The following is a 20630-nucleotide window of genomic DNA, read 5'->3' as shown; positions in this document are numbered from 1 at the left end:
AATGGAGCCATGGCTGCCCTTGGCAGAAAGGTTTTATTTTCTGACCGCAGTCTTAAAATTCTAAACATGACAATTACCAAAACAACAACCGGTGTCGCCATATTTAATGACGCGACACACTACACTGGCGAATGTCGATGACGTAACACGCGCTGTCCCAATTTTTGCAATGTACGCTCGTAATCTGCGCTCTCGAACAATACGGACACCTCGACTATGAGTCCACTTCAGCGACGACCGTGGAGTGGAGTCCGGGTATTTGGTCCCGTGGTACGTCATCGCCGAGCGACAAGACGCGCCAGAGCCAAGTACGGGCCTCCATTTTTATACCAACTATCTTCAGATGATTCGTTTACAGTTATTCTATTCTTACCATGGCTACACGGAAGTTCACTCGTTGGTCAGAGAGCGAGGTCGCACTTTTCTTGAAATTGGTGGCTGAGGAAAAGATACAGCAAGAGCTAGACGGACCCCGAACTGAAAAAGCCTACCTGGAACTTTCCCAGCAAATGGCCACGCACGGGTTTGACCGCAGTTCTCAGACTTGCAGAGAAAAACTGAAAAAGATGAAGAGTGACTACAAAGCCATAAAGGACCACGGGCGCCGCGGCAGTTTGTACAGAAGCGATTGGAAGTGGTTAGGTCAGATGGAAGCCATCTATGGCCACAGACGCAACAGCCGAGGGCGAAGCGTTGAAGCGAAGCAGAAGCAAGAGTGGTCCGTGGAGGAGACGGGCTGTCTCATCGCATTGTGGTCGTCCCCCGAGTCACGGAACAATTTTGCAGGCAGGGCCAAGCTGATGATGGAGTTCATTCGGCTGGAGATGGCGAGTGCGGGCTTCAACCGCACCACGGAACAGATCAACAATAAGTTGAAGAAACTGAAAATGGAATACAGGGACAAGAAGAAGCACCTGAAACCCAGTGACCTGGCACAAATGCCATTTTATGAAATGATGGAGTCTGTGCTCGGTAACACGCTCCCACCCCCGTTGATGGAGAACGTCAGTCCTGCCTCTGCAATTCTGGAGAGCATCATCGACCCATCCGCGGGCATTGGTAAGTGTATACTATATGTTCCCCTCTAATGTCATACAAATATGGTGGAGGTTGTGGGTTTGACACCCCTGCCCCTTGTGACCGTGTCAAAAGTGCAAGATGCTGAACCCCCAGTTACTCTTGATGCTGCGTCATCAGACAGTGAATGTTGTTAGTTCCTACTTCACGCATTTAACAGTGAGAAATTTAAAAGGAAAAGGTTAAAAGCTAAAATGTCAAGTTAATCCGTATTTTTTAATTCAAATTGATTGAAGCGATTGAGGTCAAATCAATTGCACTTCTTGGCCGTATCCGGCAGAGGCACAATTGATTGTGGCAAGCGGTGTCCTTATTTTCCACTTGGGTTTGTGAACCGATTGCCGCTGTCATTGAAGTCATGTAATAAATAATGCTCGTTTTCTCAGCTTTCTGGTCTTAAACCAGTATTTTTGCGCCAAATCCATGACAACGCCCGCGCACAACAAGACTGCTACAAACACACAGCATGTTTAAACACCGCTCTTCATTTGGAATGTGATTTCTAGGTTTGTCTGTTGACGCCAACATGATTACAGCCGATACTGCTGCGCCATCACGCCTGTGCCACCCACCGTCACCTTCCTTCCCGGTGGAAAGTGCAAAAAATGATGGGCGAACAGGTTGGATTGAAGAGTTCCCCCTTTTTTGTTGAATCTATAAATGCTCAATAATCTTTTTGGGGGGTTTGCCTTTGATTATGAATAAGATCTATTCACATGCATATCAGTAACGGATGTGAAAAGATTCTTCTTCAGTATTTTCATGCTTGTGGTCAGTTAGTTTATCCCATTGTACTCCAATCCTGTTTTTGCTTTTGGATTGCTATTTCTAGGTTTTTCCACCCATGACCACGTCATTAAAGCAGACAGCGACACACCTCCACCTCCACCCCTTTATTGCAATACAGCAATAAATGCAGCAAACAATGGCAGAAGAGGTACGATTTCACATTTTCAGCTTTCACCACATCGTCGAAGGTCACGAACAGTAAATCCTTTTCACTCACTCGCAAACTATTGTATGGACTTTAATTTTCTGTTTGGTTCATGTCCAGGGCCGTTCTGGCCGTTGCTCACCTAGCATGCGTGTGGGTATGCGTGCACGCGCGGGAACGCGTCGATCGCACGCGGTTGGTTGCTTAAAAAGTAGATCTTGTGTCAAAAAAGTTTGGCCACCCCTTACTGAAACTATGCAGGCACACATCACTTGATTGTGTTTTGAAACTACTCAACATCATCGTTGTGTTCTTTTTAGGTTTGTTTGCTGAGGTTATGTCGGTCGATAGTAGTGACGACCTTCCACCACCCCCGGCACCTCTCCCATGTGACTCGCCTTCACCTTCCTGCAGCTCCAAAGAAAGTTCAACAACAACCAAAAGGGGTAAGATTTTTGGGCTTAGACACAGAAATACATTTTTGCACTGTCGAAGCTTAGCCGGCGAATTGGGTTTCTTTATTTTTCTGATTACGACTGAGCACGGAGGGACGAGAACCCGTTTCCCATAACCTGGAATCACTTTGCTTATTTTCAATTCTTGTTGTGCACAGCAAAAAGGAAGCGACCCAGCGATGGCCTGTTGGAGTTTTTGGAGCGATCGGACGAACGGTTCTTCCAGTTTAGTCGAGAGCTGATGCACAGGATGGAGGAGGACACAAAGTCACTGATTGGACTCTTAGGACGCATGGTGACGGTAATGGAGGCTTCAAATAAAAATAATAATGAACACCATCCATCCCCAAGTTGAACCGTGACGGGAGCTTGAGGAACTCGTAATATTTCACATTTTACATTGACCTTTGGGGTGAGGCTTTTACGATATTTTCATGATGCCCCTCTTACAGACATTTATAAATAGATTTGTATTTTTTTTGTATGTATTCATCCACTATCGTGTTGGGATTGTATAAACATTAAACCACAAATGTGCACTGAACATAACATAAAACTGTAAAAAGTTCGATCCAGTCAGCATTTATTTACATGCATTTTATTCTAAAAATCCACCCGTTGAGTAATTTTTCCATTGAAATGTTTCTCTTGGCGCTCTCTGTGAAGGAGACGTAAATGTTGAAAAGTGTTAAATATACACGACGACTTACTGAATGTTGTATGACCACGACTGCATTCATTGTTCATTTAGCGACCGTGACCAATAACTGACGAGTCTCAAAAGTAACGGAAGCCAATTTATTCGACAGCCTTAGTACATATATGTTACACATGGAAGTATTGTTTGTGCTTCAACACTCGCAAACATACATTCCCAATAAGTTAAACAATTTAACGACAGACTAATGTGCTGATACTTTTCTCCGATTAGGATAAGCGGTTCGGATAATGGACGGATGGAAATTGGGAAAGAAATCAAGCAATATGACAGTTCATCCGCTAGAACGGCAAATAAATTGAAACAAAAATAAACACGAGTAAGCATTTGCAGCACAGAAAACTTGAAGTGCAATATTCAACTTGTTTGGCTGGGTAAGAGGAAAGGGATGGAGGAAATGTGGAGTTTTTTTTTTTTTTCTCTCTTGCAAAGCCATTCACCATCGGAGAGGATTTACATTTGCACCAGCGGAAAATCAGGCAAAGAAAATATAGGTATTCTTTTTTCTTTTTTTTTCGTTTGTTTCCAGCTAACGGCTACAGCTAAAACATTGCAAATACAGTGGCGTCTTATTGGCTTTCATAAAGGAAAGTTAGCACTACTTCACAGTCCGAAACATCCAACAGTGAGACGCTAAACAGCAACATATGGCATCACAACACCGACACATTGCATGTTCCAATGAAACGTCATTACCAAGCAATAATAAGACTGACAGGATACAATACTGAAACACAAGAGGGCTTCTATTCGAGCAGGGGTGTCCAAACTTGTTTGGTTGAGGGCCGCATGCAGAAAAAATGGAAGGATGAAAGGGCCGCGTTCAGACCGAAAAAGAACTAACTGTAGTAAGGTGACCATTTTTCAGTTACTTGAGGATCGTTGATGTGATGTCTTCATAAATATTCATAGAGCACATAGTGGAAGAAACTATTTTTAGCTCGAACATTGAATTCTCCTTATTCACGACAGCATTTTGAAGATATATGATGTTCTTCTTTTATTTAAATCTTGGAATATAGAGAAAAGTTCTCTCCTTTCTCACTCTGCCCACCTTCAGTTTTTCTAACTAGCCATGTCAAATGTCATTTGTAATATATATATTTTTTAGAGCAGGGGGACATGTCGCGGTCCGCTGAAAATGGATAGCGGGCCGTAAATGGCCCCCGGGCTCTAGTTTGGACACCACTGGTTTAGCGTATTCATTTAACATGAAAACATGACATTGTCTGGAGAAGGGGGGCCAGTTGAATACTTCATAATCTGGGCTGTCAGTGGAGGGATGACTTGCTTCAAAATCACCAAGTGACCGGATCACAACGATCCCTCAAGTGACGGCGAAAGCGTTCGTGCGGTGAATTTGCATAGTCTGAGCTCACGCGCTGAGCCGCGGATGCTTCCGTAGACGTTTTGGGAAGCGGAAAGGTCTTTCAGTAGAGTATCCAAAACACAATCTTGGTGGAGAAGAAAAGCTGAGCTCCCCAAACACATCCACACGGGATACAAACACAGTTAACAGTCCAGACACGTCCAAGCATGCTACTTTGATACAAACATCTCAAATGGGCGGCAGGGGGCAACTCCTCCCCGCTTAGATATATTTATATATATATTGCATGTTGATTGATATGATATATTTTACAATTCAAAGCTCTCAAATGGCACATCCCTCCTCCACCCGCTTTCACGACACTGACCCGAAGCGAGTATCCCAGGACGACCAACAAGGATAGATTGACCTTTGACATATTCTAGCAGGTTTTATAGCATACAGTACACGCTGACATTTTGGTGTGTTCCCTTTGAAATGGCCGTCTGCTATGGATACTTCAATCAAGTCGTTTCTTTGCATCCATTGCAAAACATGAGAATACTTGGTTTTTTACTCTTTTGTGAGAACATATATTTTCTCGTCATCTTTGATGACGTTTTTTTTTTTTTAAATTATTATTATCCTCAAGCAAGATGCATACAGAAGAAAGGTAATGGTTGATGTAAATAGGAAAGTAAAGAGGAGAGAGATTGGACGAGCGAGGGCAGAGATTTTTAACTCGTCACTTCTTCGTCTGGTTTGTTCATGGCCTTGAGCTGCTCCAGCAGGCTGGTGGGGGTAAAGATGTTGGTCGATCCTGAAGACACACATAAAAAGAGCTGCAGTTAGATGCGCTTTAACACGGATTACAGGGGGAAAATGTGTTTTCAGCTCTTGTCATGGAAGGACTACTTCTATGCTGTTGTACATTGAACGGGGAGATTGAAACTGCATATATTAACAAAAGGTTCATGTTGGAAACGCTCATTTCTGCTGGTATTTACTTTTGTCCTACACTTAATCTGCCGAACACTTATTTTGGCATCAGTCAAATAGATCATAATTGATGACTGGGGGGCGGGGGTGATAGAGTTCAAGTTACACTTCAACTGTCGTCATCCATCGCGACCACTCGTCACTCGCCAGTTCAATGCGTACATATATATTGTGCTCATTCTAAAAGGAACATCCTCAACAAAAAGTCTACTGTTGTGCTTTTTTTTCTCACCGCAGTTTACTTTTAGATCGCTGTAGTCGCAAGCTAATGGGTTCGTCAGGGGGTGGGGCGGAGTGAATGGAAGAAAAAAAAGATTTGTGTCTGTGTACGTATTATTTATATTATACACTGCAGCCTAGGCATTCCATCACATTCACAAAAAATATTAAAATAATAATTAGGGGGGGGGGCAGGAAGCCTTGACGTTACGGTGGCGCCATGATCTGCATCACCGGAAGTTGTTCGCGGTCGGCAGTCTGCATTTTCAAGCTTGCGATCAGAGCTGTTGCGATATATCTTCATTATTATGATTATTCTCATTCAAAGTTTGTTTAATGTACAATTAATGAATGGGAATCTGAAGCACGTACGTACGATAGTTCCGGCACTAACCAAGTGTGTCTCCACGCCAGGTCTCGACCAAGGTAGGCAGTGACTTCCTTTTTACAAACTATTGTATCTATTTTTCTGTTTATTATATGACATTCTGTAGCTTTCGCACAGGATTGAAGCCTAACGCCTGTTTCGATATGAGCACATACAAATTGCCCAGGATTACCACCTGTATATGGGAATCAAATGCTAATAATATAAAAAGATCAAAACAGCTGAAGACACATTTCACACTTTTTTTGTAACTTGACTGGAGTAGGAATGGAGTAAAGCAAACATCTTGCCAAATTTGGTTCAGCCTAATTATGATATTTTACACATGATAGTTTCCAAAGTTCTTTCTAACAAATAAGGTTTTTGACCGTTTGATTTACTCCTCACAACACACAGCAACGTTTGAACTCGCGTTGTTTGTTTCTACTACAGAGCTACATGTCATGTTTCCTCCACTTGAACTGTCAATTATTTGTAGACATTCCAGAGAATGCCCCAAATAAGCAGAAGCAGCGAGTCCAATTTTGGTTGTTTCACCGCCCAGGGTCTAAGGGGGATTGTTTACTGTCAAACATGCTGCTTTGTGCCCAAGAAACAAACAACTCTTTGACTAACTAGTCATTACGGACTTTGTGTACATGGCTAAATCTACACGTTAAGCGCATGACAAACACAAACACTTGCAGTAAGTAGGTGATGGCCGTTATCGCGTGTTGAATGTAAAAGACAGTATGCGCCAGGGCAGACATACTGCAGACTGAGAAACCATAAATAAAAATTCCCTCAATGACCTTCAACTATGTCCTGAAAGAAAACAAGGTGACTGTTGTGGCCAAGGGTTCATTAGAAAAATAAACAAGCAGTAATTAAAAAAAAAAACTGATCATAAAGATGGATCTTGGGGTAGATTAAATCTGAGGTGAGCGGTTAACAGGGTGAGCCTTTATACTATCGAGGGGCGATTTAATCCACCCAACAGAGATGAGAGGAGGAGGCAGCAGGGATGGGGGTTGGACAACCTCAGGCATGGCCGCTCTTCGTCACACTCTTTGTCTTTATATTATGTGGAGTAAAGGCTTATTCTTCATTCACACGCATCTGTGCAGGCATTTTGGTGAGGTTCGAGTTGCGTCATACGCCCGGCATCAGCCACTGAATTTACAAAATATACAATGAAAATGTTAAATACGTTGTTTTGTTTTTTTTTGTTGTAGGAATTATTCCTGCTCAATGAACAGCACTTTACGTGTAGAAGAATGCCTTTGCAATGATGATAACGCTCACACCAATAAAATATGTTTTTACAGGCTCAAATTCCCATAAAAGGGTAAAACAAAATGAGATAAAAGATTAATTTACAAGATATACAATGAAAAATACTGCGGCAGATACGCAACAAAAGTTAATCGTCAATATTGTAACGTTGGCTGTCACGCGGTTCGACCGGCCTGAAAATAGACCGGCTGTTGGGGAAAATTGCTACGTTATTCCCAATGGCCGATGCGCCCCTGGAAGAGATGTAGTGTAGTGAAGAGCAAGAAGTGGCAGAGAAGGTCCCCAACACCCCTTTCCTCGGGTACAACTGCCATTCAAGTATGAACGCGTGACAAACAGTTGCAGTCTGCGCCCTGCACGCTACGTTAGGCCCTACTCTCCCTCCTATCCATCCAGGGGTCCTCGGAAATGTACTCTTAATCATCGCGCCATTCGTAAGTTCAAAATGTCATCTACCGGGACCCTCGTTTAGAGTCTCAGGATAGTGGCTCGTCTCGTCTTGTACCTCAACATCTATGGTGTTGTTTTGAGTCAGTCGCTGCACTAGAGAAAATGAGATCAACTTTGATCCATTTCTAGTTCATGGTTGATTCTCCACGGACGCGGATGAAGACGGCCGAAATGTTTCCGCTGTTTGGTGAGCACAGATGTTTGCAAACGATGATTTGAGGCAAGAGTCGAGCCCGATAGAGCGGCCCATGCAGTGAGAAAAGGCCATGGTGCACCCATCCCTGAGGGTCACGAAGAGGAGGAGGAGGAGATGGTGGAGGGACAGAAAACACTACTGAGTGAGTCAAAAGAAGAACAAGGAAGCCCTTGTGCTGCTAAAATTCAGAAAGGGCTTCTTGAGCGGCTGCCTTTACTTTTTGTCTGTGTGATTTCTCTCTCCCTCCCTCCCAATCTGTCTCTGCCTCACTCGTCTGAGGCGTCAGCGTCCTCAAAGGACACCCTAGTGGACTCTCGGAAGTCGGGGTGCTGCAGGTCCGATAAGAATTTGGTGGGGGTGAGCATGTGGGTGGAACCTGTAGGAGGAACAGAGGTGGCTTCACCGCTCATCTTTCAACACAATGCCAGGCCCTCATCCACTCTCTCCGGCGTTTTTTTTTTTTTCCTTTTCTTTTTTAAAACAACACACGGACACACTCATTGACTTAGCTGTTCACAGAACACACCAACAGGGAAATACACGCGTTGTCAAATGTTGCACAAAAACAATCGGGATGCAGAAGAAGACATGGCAGGAGTGCGATTCCAAGACGACAGTTTTGAAAGACAAGAGCTGAAGCGGAGCAAAACAGGGACATAGAAGAGAGCAGCAGAGAAGCGTTAAGACACATCCAATCAAATCAACAGTCCGGAGGGGCATGACATCGAGGGCTACCTTAACAGAAGACACCACACACAAAATAGAGCTGCTGTAAACACGTCATTGTGACTCGTAGTCAAGCTCGTGGCTAAACGGTTTCCCTTTGTAATTTTCTGCATATATGAAAAGTGTTTTCGAAACCGTATGCTTGTCAGTACGAGTATCCGACAAACACTTCACTGATTTCCTTTTCACCAACTCACAAACTATTGCATCGATTTTATTTTTCTGTTTCGTTCATGTTAGGGGCCATGATGGCTGTTTCTCATCATGGCATGCGTGCGTGTGCGGCCGCGCGCGTCAACCTCATAGTGTCATGTCCATAACCGACACGCGAGAAGCTTAGTTCTTACTCTTGAGGTTCGCCCCCGCCCTCCCCATTTGCACTACTCACCGATGATGGCTTCCCACTTGCCGTTGGCCTGTGTGACCTCGTAGGCGCAGCGCATCTCGCTAAAGGACACTCCCCCGATGATGAAGACCATGACCCTTGGGCCGGTGCGGTATTCTCCGGGTGTCTTGTTCTTGTGCCAGTGTCCGTACCGAGCACTGCCAGAAATCGGAAGCACCATAATATGAGGGAAACTTGCGCAGTTTTATCATGTCCAATACATGTTTGTATGTGTGTGTGTGTGTGTGTATACCTGACAGCAGTGGTGCTGAAGGAAGCAGAAGAGCGGGTGGAAATGTAGGGGTAGTGCTTTGTGTCGAGTTTATCATCAATGGCATCCTGCAGAGGGACAAAAAGACAAATAACGTTCAATAACTAAATCCACTCGGACTTGCGGCCCATATCAAATGTCATTTTTAGTATTTATTTTGTCACGTCGCGGGCCGCTGGAAAAAATGGTTGGTGGTCCGCAAATTGCCCCCCCCCCCCCCCCCGGCCATAGTTTGACCACCCCTGATGTAAATCAACTGAATGTGCTTCGTTACAAACTCCAAACATGTACTCGGAAGTGATTCGGGACTAGTGGCGCACACCTCCATGATGTCCTTGACCAGTGGTGTCCAGCGGGACAATTGGTAGGTCTGCTCACTGACCCGCTCCTTCCTGTCCAATTTCTTGCCTCGACGGAGGGTTGACTGAGAAAAGGAAAAAGCGAGCCCTGATATACAGTCGAAGAAAGAATGGCATCAAGAGAACGAGAGTTGAGAGAGAGAGTTACGTCGGTGACAATCGGGACACCCAGATGCGCCATGTTGGTGATGATCTCGCTGTCTTCGGGGGGAATCTGAGCGTGCTGGATGAGCTTGTTCAGGTTCTCCTCCGTGATGCCTGTGGACGCACGTACACATTACGTATCGAATCACCTTACGCTCCGGATGTGTGTCCTGAGGAAGAGTTCTGATTGCTTTTGCATCTCTGGGCCACCCATGCCACTTTGATTGGTGTCATGATTTGTGTTTTGGGGTTTCATGTTTTGTCATGTTTGCCCGGTGTCCATTTTGTCGTGACTCAACATATCGTGTGGTGTTCTTCCTACCGTTCTTGAGGAAGATGTAGAGCAGGATGATGCGAATCTTGTCGTATGTGCTGACGTTGGCATCCAGCAGAATGGGCACGATGGCCCTCATTGGGTCTTTGATCTTCTCCCCCTCGGCATCCGTGCCCATCGCCAGGTCCTGCAAAAGGCGCAAGTTTGACAGGCGTGTGTCCCCTTCCTCCTCTTGAATAACCAACGTGACGTAATCGCACCAGTCCGCAGAGTAGTAGACAATTCAGCTTGTATCGACGTGATTACGATTTAACTCAACTGCCTGCGCTATCAAGCTAGATGGAAACCTCACAATCGGGCAGTATAACCCTGAGATGTATCCGATCCAATCAGGGATAATCAACGTGCTATAATTGAATCAAAGTTTAAAAAAAGAAAAAGGGTTGCAGTGTTCAAACAACTGTTGAAATATGTGAAAGTGTTGCTCCCGTTTCACCTGTTCCACGCGGCACAGCTTGTCCACTGTTCCCTGGTAATGCTTCATGCAGTCTTCCGCAAGCTGCAGGTGAGTGGAATACTGCAAAACGCGACCCGCTCACAGTTAGCATTCCCACGTCAAAAAAATAAATAAAATTCAGCCGTCGTCACATAAGCGCACCTTGCTGAGTTCCTTCTGATATTGGGGCATTTTCTTCAACATCTGGGACAGATCCCTCATTGTGGTCTGTCAAAGGAAAAGCAACGTGAAATCGTCAACGCCGTTAGTCACTCATCACGAACTAGCTAATCATCTTTACGATCCGCTACGGACACCCTTTGGGCTGATTATATCAAAGTATTGGAACACCGTGTCACCTTAAAATCGCTCATGGAATTTGGAATGTACCCAAATGATTTCACTCAATCGCAAAATGCTAAAGAAATTGGCCTCACTCATTCTTTCTTGGAATTGTCCAAAATATTTTGGTATGCTCAGCAAGTCGGATTAAAGCGGACCGGACAGCGCTAGTACAGCTTCTGATGAATGAATGAAGGATTCATGTTACCTTCTCTCCAGTGTTCATTCTCTTGCTGGAGGAAAACTCCTTCAGCTGGCGCGTCACTTCCCTTTAAGTCCCCCCAAAAAAATCAAAAATGAAAAAACATCGTTGGTATAATCCCGAATACGCGATCCGGAATACTTGGATGATGTGTGGATGATGTGGAAAAGTACTCACTGGGACACCTCTGCAATGTGTTTGTGTCTCAGGCTCACCCACAGATCATCGTCTTCGTGGAGAAGAACCTCTTTCTCACGAGAGTCTCCAATGCCGCTCGTGTCGTACCTGAGCAAAAAAAGCATTTGATGACAAACGGGTCACGTCCGACATCTTGGAAAGTTGTCGTTTGGGCATACTTGTAGACGTCGTTTTCAATTGGCAGCAAATCGTAGCCCATAGCCTGGAAGGTGAGCTCATGCAGGACAGGTGAGACGGGGTCAAAGGCCCTGTCCAGGATGATCAATTGGGAGCGGGCCTTATCCGGACCCTGCACGTAAACACACACAAAAGAGTGAGCCTTTTCAAATTGTCTTTTTTTTTCCGGATGACAAATAAGTATTTCATCTAAGGAGAAACGGTGGACTGACGCTCAGCAAAAACAAAAAACTAAACTCAACAAAATAAGATCTCAATCGGTCTCTGTGCGGCCCGGTACCAAATGGGTCCGCGGTCCGGGTGGTCGGGGACCGCTGCTTTCAAACATACCAATTCGGACCCAAAAAAAAAAAAAAAAAAGGGCAAGAAAGAAGACTCGCCTCTCCCATGGTGGGGTCATCAGCCTTGTAGGCATCCAGTTTATCCTGAACCAGCTGAGCCAAGGTGGCGTTGTCTTTGTAGTCTCTGATGGAAGGACGGACAGAAGGATGCAACTATTTGCCATCAGTAAATACAAATGACACCTTTCCGCCTGACAATCTATACAACGGCAACACTAACCACAATAACGTGATCCGTGTTAAGTGAACAGTAAGTGCTTTGTAATGGATCGAATAACATCCTAACACACAAACTAGGAAACCCCGTAACGCAACAATGTGCCTCTCCTTTCAGGTTGTGCCTCCTGATGCCGTTTAGCCGCGTGCCCTGGTGCTCACCCTCGGTATCTGACCGCAGGGTATTCCTTCAGCGTGGCACACAGCGTGGCCAGTTGCTCAGCCAGCCTCTCCATCACGGGGTTCTTCAGCTGGGTCTTATGAGGGCTGTAGAAACTGTGAAAGGCATCGGCATTGTCCAGAGAGTACACCTGCGCACAGATAACAACGCAACGGAGACGGAGTTTGGCTTTTGCTCGAAGGTTCGTTCTCTTAAGGCCTCTTCCGGCCTCCCCCATGACTTGTCGTACGACGCCCTCTTCTTCAGAGGACAATTTCTCTTTCTCTCCAGTTGTGTTTGTCACTCGTATTTATTATTGTTCAACGCCAAAATATCACCCAATTTTGGCAACCCTTCACTGTTCTCCGACTCCTCGTTTCTTTCCGTTTATGTCTGTCTTTATTCCTCCTCGTTTCCCCCATCTCTCGTCCTTGCCGTATGTCCTTCCTGTACTCATATTTTTTTTTCCTCCTCTCCTCCCCTTCGTCAATCACCGCCCCCCTCCTGCCTCCTACCCCCATCTGCCCACCGTCACATGACCATGCTTCCGCACCACAGAAGGCTCCCCGTATTAGTCCTGCTACAATTGGCCAACACTTGCTGTATGGCCCTCGGCCCATCCAAATGGGAAATGTGCATCAGCATGTGGGCGGGGCTACGAAGCACCACGGTGCCTGGAGCGGAAACTCACTGTCTTGGATTTAACAGCGGTAGGCAGGGTGGCGCAAAGCATTGTGGGTCGAGGAAAAATCATCCAGATCAGAAAGCGAAATATCAAATAAATAATGGGGGAATTGGAGTGGTGTGGATCATACATAACATAAAGACGATATGTGCTGAACAGGTAGCAAACTTGGGTTGGACTACCTCAATGAAACAGTCCTAAAATGGTCTTTTTTTTGTAACCGTCGGAAGTTTTAAATCCGATCAAACAGGCATGACATGTGGAGTCCCTCAAGGGTCAATCCCTGGATCCCCTTTTTTTTTCAGCCTGTATATGCGACCCTTGAGTCAAATTCTTCAGAACGCCACTGTTGGCTATCATGGCGATGCAGGTGATACGCAGATACATCGATCAGTGTCCCCATGTGACAGCCGTTCAATGAAGCAGCACCCTTCATTGAACAGTCGAAAACAATTGAATAACTGCTCGAACCATTGACTAATCGTGTTGTTTATAAAATAGTCCATTCATAATCATTTGAACAGTTTGCGGACATTAATGAAGGAGGGTCGAAGCTACCATAACATGGTCTCTATCATGAATTTTTAGTAAATGAATGGAATACTCATTGAGCAGTATCAGGAATTTGAGAGACTTGAACAAAGCCCTTGTGTAACTTGTTTCCGTCAGGTTTTTGAACTTGACTCATCTCTCAAATGTTTTACCTGAGACTCGTACGGCAAGAAGGCGATGTTGATCTCTGTCAATGTCTTGATGGTTTTGGAAGCGCGGCTCTTGACCAGCTCATTGAAGAGGGGATCGGGACAGGCTTGTGGGAAGAGGAACGAGATTGTGAGAACATTTCCAGAATACAGGGCTCTGGGTCTTTCAGATGCAGTTCCTGGAGAATCCAAGCTCAAGCAGATAACCCAAGCAGTCAAACAAGATATTGTTATCACCCTTATGGACAGAATACGTTGGTGCGGCGAACGATTGTCCCCGCCAATTGTAGCTGAGATACTCTCAATTTGTGACCGTCAACATTCTCTGCGATGGCTGGATATGAATCAGCACCTCATCACCATCTCAAGTGATGCTTTTCAAGGGTGAAAACGGTACAGTGCACCTTCCAAGATGAGATTAGAAATCTGATTGAAATCCTCAAATACTCACAGTCGGTGAAGAAAACATGAGCCGCTTTGTATTTTGCTGAATGCGGGTCCTTGAAGTCTCCGATGAGGGTGTGGACTGACTGGGGACGGAGAAGAAGAAGCCGTGAGGTGTGACAAAGGCCTTGAAGTATGTTGACAACATAGTCTACTTGTAGATTCATCTACTCTTATTTACATGGTGCTAGCATTGACTCAATAGATGTTCCATTTCCAAATTTTGGAGAAAATATCAAAACTTCATGTCATGTTTCGCGAAACTAATTGTTTTTTCATTTTGATCTTCAGTAGGAACTATTACGTGAGTATTATGTATTATGTGGTCGTATATTATATACCGGTACTCAACTACAGCTAGGGTTGGGATGTACTTTTGAGAGTATGTGAATGCTCACCTTCTCTGTCGGCGTAATCAGAAAAATGGCCTCTAGGCTGGGAAGAGGCTCTCGTCGCTTGTTGATGTCCTCCACAACTAGGTGAAGGGTCAAGAGAAACGTTCGTCATCCCGGTTGCACATGCAAGTACGCCGTCCAATGGAAACACATTTCACTTACTGGTGATGCCCTCTGTCATGATGTCCGTCATCTTGCAGCAAGAGGACAACATCCTCATGCTGAGCTGGTCCACAATCAGGGCCTGCAAACGGGAGACAACATCATCGAGAGGAGATAATACAGCCAGCCATCCAGTGGGCGGGTGAGCTGGAAGCTATTATTGTGGCCATTCGGACTACAATCTTCCTATGGACGTTGTTAATGTCGCTTCTCACCTTCCATTCGCCCTTCTTCTTCACCTTCTTGATGACATCATTCATAATTTCTGCAACAGAAAGATAAGAAGGATCTCAATTAGAGAAGAATACTGGACTTTGGTGTACAAAATATAGTGAGTTTGCGACACTACAATTTTTGGGGGGGTAATTATTCTTATTATAAATTCAAAGAAGCGTTGTTGCAAGAAAGCCCCAATCCTACTTAGTGGCAAACAATTGCGAGTGTTTTCGAAGGGCAGCAGGTGTTGCGGGCACGTCAGAGTTTGTCAAGGTTCGTTCGAGGTCGCAATTGTTCATGAAACGGTTTGCCTGTACGTTTCTTGCCGCACATGCAATCCTTGAGTCAGATGAATAACATGCGCGAGTCAAACAAGGCTAATGAGCACAATCCAGTGACGGGTGTCAAAGGCAATCTAGCAATGCTTGGATCATCTTGATCCATTCCTAACCATCTACGTTGGTTTAGGATTACCGGTAATCCAATTCAAATCGTCACTCTTGGAACAGGATGCAATGTCACAGTCATCATACGACCAATAGAAACGATCTCAAATTGCTTTCTCGATTGGCTTTAGCGCGTTTCAAAAAGTTTAGTGGCCCTTTCACCCGTCCGTTTTTTTCTGTTTGCAGCCTTCAAACGAAAAAATTTCCGGCCCCCTGTTTTTGACCAAGTGGGAGAGGCTGGAAGCAACAAATAGAGAAAGTGCAAGAAGCAAAGAACAGGATTTGGCAGACTGTGGGCAGCTTGTGAGTCACAGGAACTGTATCTGACCTCTTGTGGGAGAGGTGATCCTGGGAGAGGGCCAACCAGAGTGCACCACGTAATTCTCACTAAACAACACAAAGGGTCTTCACCTGTTCTGTCAGCACAACAGTTCGAGTGCACATGAAGCAAAACTAAAAACAAACGCTGAGCCACAGCAAATGTATCTGCCACCAAATTCAACCGGATCAGTTTGTTTCTAAAAATCGGACTTGGAGAATCAGTGGCTCCACAGGACGAGACGCTTCCACAAACAAAGGGGCCAGCCGTCACTCGTTCCCCCACTTTTCCTCCTCTGCAGCTGATGTTTTCTCAGGCTTTGCATAACAGGACATTGCTGATATCGTGTCTCTGATAAATTCCGCAAGTATAAAAACGGTCACCGTTTTTGTTCAGTAGTACAACAAATTCTGAATAAAAGAAAATACCACGGCGAACTACGAGGAAATCAGGAATAAGAAATACGCCTTATAATGTAAACATAATCATTTTAAAGTTACGATCCTTCATACGGCGTTAGCATCATTGCTACTTGCAAACGTGACTGATCAAAGGATGATACGATTGATTGAGTTGAAAACAAAACATCTGGACAACTCATCATGGAGACCATCATATGATTTGCACCCTCTTGATGTCCAGATAGTCGTTCGAACAATACAGGAAAACAGTGGGCCGACAGAAGGGAAGAGACCTGGTCAAACACCGCGCAACAGCTGTGTCAACCAAACACACACACACACACACACACACACACACACTAAAGCCTTATAAGCTCTGTCCTGACCAGTCTAACAGGATACACATCCTTTGGGTGCAATATCCAAAAAATAAACTGAGGCATGACAATGTCCAGCTGTTTTTTCCTTTATTGTTTATGGGGGTTTTTTGGTTGTTTTTTTTTTTTTTTTAGCAATTTGTGTAATCCTTAAAACATTACAGAAATATCCCAAACAAAAAAAAAAACATGACACACAACTTGTCAGTGTATTCAGTCATCCATCCATCCTTTCTCTCATCCACTTCTCCTCACGAAGGTGGCGGGCGCGCTGGAGCCGATCCCAGCTGTCTTTGAGCAGTAGGCGGGGGACACCCTGAACTGGTTGCCAGCCAATCGCAGGGGTTCCATTAGCCTGCCATGCATTCAAGAGTCGTGCGACGCTAATTAGAGGACACACCTTCATCTCACAACCGACACCAACGTCCCTATGGTCAAATTAATCTCTTTCAGGGGGTACCATCATTTTTGTCCGGGTCTAGTTCATGAGATAGTGTATTAAAAAAAAATATATATATATATAATTGTGTTGAACCGCAATTCAAAAGCAATGTCTGATTTTCATTCCATCTTTATTAATACTGTTGTCAGATTCAAGTTATTTTTGTGACCACAATTGGGTTTTTTTTCTGTCATTAACAGAGGGGTACCTGTACCTGTGTCTGCGTGTGTGGAAGGGGGATGGCAAGCTGAGGAACAAGGGAGGATGCTTGCCAGTTGTGACGCAGCACTCTTTCTCAGCGTAAGACTAAGGGATTTCATTATCGTTACAATACCCTGTGTAAGCCTGTTTTAAAATGAGCTCCGTCACGTAGGCCTTTGTGCTCTGTAACCACAGCGACCGTGTATGTACGCCTGTTTGTGTCTACAGTCACCCCGTGTGCTTATTGTGCACGCGTGCGTGCGTCACAGAGGGCCGAGGGCTGCAGGCACTGCAGCAGACACCCAAGCCAGACCAGTGGGATGCTGTGGTTCAGTGATGTTTGTTTCCAAGGTCACTTTGCAGCAACGCAATGAATCATTCCTTGAACCCGATGACCTAGACCGTGAGTATAAAACCTTACATGCTTTAGTGTGGGCATGGATTGAGTTTTAAAAAAAAATGTTGGTAATTGTGCAAATCGGGTGCAGGATTGGTGCTTACCAGAATAGCCCAGTAGAATTGTTAGTTTTCAGCTATAAATTGCCCAGTAATTAACAATGAGCACCGCAGTTCCATGCAATCTGTAATATCTGATATGAAATGATTAAAATGCAGTACTACAACTAATAATAATAACCACATTTTGTCGAGCGATGAGATTCTGGCCACTTGGCCTCATTTCCATTCTTCTCTCTCTCTCTCACTCTCAAAAGGAGTTATGAAAGTGGAGGCTGAAGCACTGCACGCTGCCCATCCCCCTCAGCCGCATCTTCTACATCAATTGCTGCAGAAAGGACCCATGATGGTTCTTCGGTCCTCCCTCCCTCCTCTCAGCCATTCCACCAATCGCAGCGCAGCTTCACCTCAGCCTTCCAAAGCGCAGGTGTCACCCACTGCGTCCCAGGCCTGGCCACTACCGACCTCGTGCTACCCATGAGCGTATTCAGGTCCTGGCTTTAGTTAGTTGCACAATAATGTAAGCACCAGTTACAAAGCCTTGATCAATTTTTTTTAAAAGTATGGAAGATTTTTTTTTACTCAGGTTCTAGCAAGAATTGATTTGATATTTTATTGTTAAAAAACTACATTGGTTCCATCGTTCTAAGGGATAGCGGCTCCAGGATTCTTTTCCTCCTGGGGCGAAAGGGGTCTTGACCAATACATAACCGTGCAGCGCCATCCCTGATGGTGCCTCACTGTTGCTGGTGCAGTATTCTGATAAAATGACGATGATATGATTATAACCTGCTTAAATGGCACAAAAATATACAGTGGCATTTGCGTTGTGTCGTAGACTTATTCTGATTGATCAAACACATTTTCACCTCTTCATGCAAAGCATGCCAAGGGTCCAATAGTGTGTGATACACGTTGGATGTTGGCTCCATAATGATGTTATAACACAACGCATGATTCAGTTCGAGAAAACAAAAAATGTCGTCATCATGCCCACATAAAATGCTATCTGTGCGCTGCGAAATGGGATCATCAGTTTTATGCACCATAAATCAAGAACATAAAATATTTCAAATCATGCTAATCCTGATTTTCCGCTTGAATGGGACACTTAAACAAGAATACTAGAAGCAGATAAACAAATGCTCCAAATCAATGACAAATAACAGACTTTATCATCCCTTGCCTGACAAAACCACCGATACTGTACTTCCCATCCATGGGCAAAAAGGAGAATGAAACTGCGCCTCCGTGTTTAGGCCTGCATCAGCATCAGCATCAGCATCACACACGCACACACACACAGACACTCCCGGAGCATCCTCTCCGGAATAAATAAATAAGTCTAAATTGGGACTGGCGGTGAAAGCTGCTCAGATTGGTTTTGTCAAGAGGTGACATTGGCCCCATGTAAATGTGCTTCTTTTTGATGGAATGCGGATTGCGGAAACTCGCTTGCATTGCGCCCGTTAAAGGCAATTCAATGGTCACGATATCGTCCTCCCATGAACGTGAACTGTACAGCAGACTGAAGCTTGTTTCAGCCCTTGGGCGTTAAGTGCATTTTACGCAAAAGCGGCGCATCCACCGCGAAGGGTGAGGCACTGTCGAAAACACGAACCTCGACGATGATCTATTTCAAATAAGACAGTCATCCATAGCAGGGCGATTGCTCGTTTTCGTCGCTAAATATCCAGGCTGAATTATATGCGGTGAAGTGATGCCACATTACAGCGAAAGGGCCGTACGTGTTTGCCCCCCAAGCGTTTGTCAGAAAAGGATTTCTACATCAGTCATCCGTGGGTGATCACTGATCGTTCAAGCCAACTTGACATTGGCGCAGAGGCGCCGCAAGAAGACAGCGAAAGCACCCAGACCCCGCAGGTTGCCTCCATCACGTTCTCCGCTCTGCATCACGACGGCATTGACGACGAGACGTCAACAGCACCACCTTCGCACTCATCCTTAATCACCGCTTGCCTCCGAACAACAACAAATACATTTACGGCGCACAAGGTCATTGAGGCTAATCTGGAATAATAACATGAAGGATCTTACTCTCTCCGACCACCGCCTTTAATCCGATAGGTGCCATGATGGTGCCGAGTATTGGGTCTAGTGCTTCCTCCTGTCGTCCTCCTCCTCCCCCTCCTGTGTTCACCCCCTCCCATCACCGCTTCTGAGCCCTCACAAGGAGTCGTCAGAACGTATCCTTCCGCACTGTGCGCACCGCTATTGGGGCGTATTTGGACTAACTGCTGCGTTTTATTAGCTATAAAAAAAGATGCCTTTCGTTTTACTCACTGCAATGTATTATATCGAGAAAAAAAAACACGAATAAGATTGTATACGGTTAATGGGGAATTGTCATACGCATTTAGGCTGCTCGTGGTGGTTCGGCATCCAGCCACAAAATTAGACGAGGGGAAAAAGCTATCTGACATTTTTGCGCACAAGGAGAGCGGCGATATCTTAACGTTTTTTCCCGCACGATAGGCGCTCTAGTCGATCTAGATGTGACTATAAAGAGGCAAAACTGAGCACTATTTGACAACTGCTTACGAGTACGTAAGTGACATCTAGCGCTTCACAGGTTGCAGCCACTCGTCGCGCGCAGATGTCAACTAGTACACACAAGTTTGCCTTACTAGTAGTCACATGAAGTTGCCCCCCCCCCGCCCCCCAGTCGTACTGCTACCGTAAACAGACAGTTTTTGGTATTGGCTCTGATCATAGATCGACTTGTATACTAATTACTACTGACAGCGTACCACGGGGTATCCAGCGCACGAGTACGATGACAAATAAGACGAACTTTCACCGGCGTTTGTACTATGAAGGGATGTCCACACGGGGGCAGCATGTATCTTTCCGCATTAACATCATAATACGTGTTGGAAAAACTGTGGACAATCAGTACATCTTGCATAGCGAAACAATAGAATCGCCCTTATTATGCCACCGGCGATGTAATAATTCCAAATAAATCTAAAATGGCATGAAGCGTGAACAGTAACCACTGCCTATGTTTACGGTTAGTCAGACGCGCAGGAAATGACATCTTCAAACCTCAT

The 20630-nt window shown here is 45.0% G+C and overlaps 2 protein-coding genes across 21 annotated transcripts; one reads left to right on the top strand and one right to left on the bottom strand.

Moving 5' to 3' along the window:
- The first annotated feature begins 86 nt into the window (after positions 1–86).
- On the top strand, positions 87–18382 carry LOC147191408 (uncharacterized). 19 transcript variants are annotated; one of them, XR_015103433.1, is made up of 13 exons: positions 87–1059; positions 1584–1697; positions 1910–2014; positions 2332–2457; positions 2625–2767; positions 12270–12513; positions 12870–14665; positions 14737–14840; positions 15547–15663; positions 16717–16890; positions 17100–17199; positions 17329–17503; positions 17814–18382. XR_015103433.1 is itself a non-coding variant. In XM_086134466.1 (5 exons), the coding sequence occupies exons 1-5, from the start codon at positions 375–377 to the stop codon at positions 2819–2821; spliced, it is 1227 nt and encodes a 408-aa protein (XP_085990592.1). In that variant the 5' UTR covers positions 89–374; the 3' UTR covers positions 2822–3190. The 19 variants fall into 19 exon arrangements, 1 of the variants encoding a protein (XP_085990592.1); XR_015103432.1 differs by adding an exon at positions 14973–15029 and having other exon boundaries at positions 12270–14661; XR_015103430.1 differs by adding an exon at positions 14973–15029 and having other exon boundaries at positions 12270–14665.
- On the bottom strand, positions 3251–19715 carry stxbp1a (syntaxin binding protein 1a). 2 transcript variants are annotated; one of them, XM_086134464.1, is made up of 20 exons: positions 19615–19715; positions 14914–14963; positions 14699–14780; positions 14540–14616; positions 14149–14227; positions 13701–13804; positions 12314–12462; positions 11975–12059; positions 11576–11706; positions 11397–11504; positions 11226–11286; positions 10838–10903; positions 10676–10756; positions 10228–10366; positions 9910–10019; positions 9725–9826; positions 9385–9470; positions 9135–9289; positions 8238–8396; positions 3251–5313 (listed from the first exon to the last, which is right to left on the bottom strand). In XM_086134464.1, the coding sequence occupies exons 1-19, from the start codon at positions 19649–19651 to the stop codon at positions 8287–8289; spliced, it is 1812 nt and encodes a 603-aa protein (XP_085990590.1). In that variant the 5' UTR covers positions 19652–19715; the 3' UTR covers positions 3251–5313; positions 8238–8286. The 2 variants fall into 2 exon arrangements, with proteins under 2 accessions (XP_085990590.1, XP_085990591.1); XM_086134465.1 differs by lacking the exon at positions 8238–8396.
- Positions 19716–20630: the final 915 nt, after the last annotated feature.

This window comes from Hippocampus guttulatus, chromosome 17 (genome assembly GCF_054856545.1).
Source record: "Hippocampus guttulatus isolate MCC_2025c chromosome 17, RoL_Hgut_1.0, whole genome shotgun sequence".
NCBI classification, from domain to species: domain Eukaryota; kingdom Metazoa; phylum Chordata; class Actinopteri; order Syngnathiformes; family Syngnathidae; genus Hippocampus; species Hippocampus guttulatus.
The sequence above is the reverse complement of the archived record's forward strand: the minus strand, read 5'-3'. Positions and strand labels throughout refer to the sequence as shown.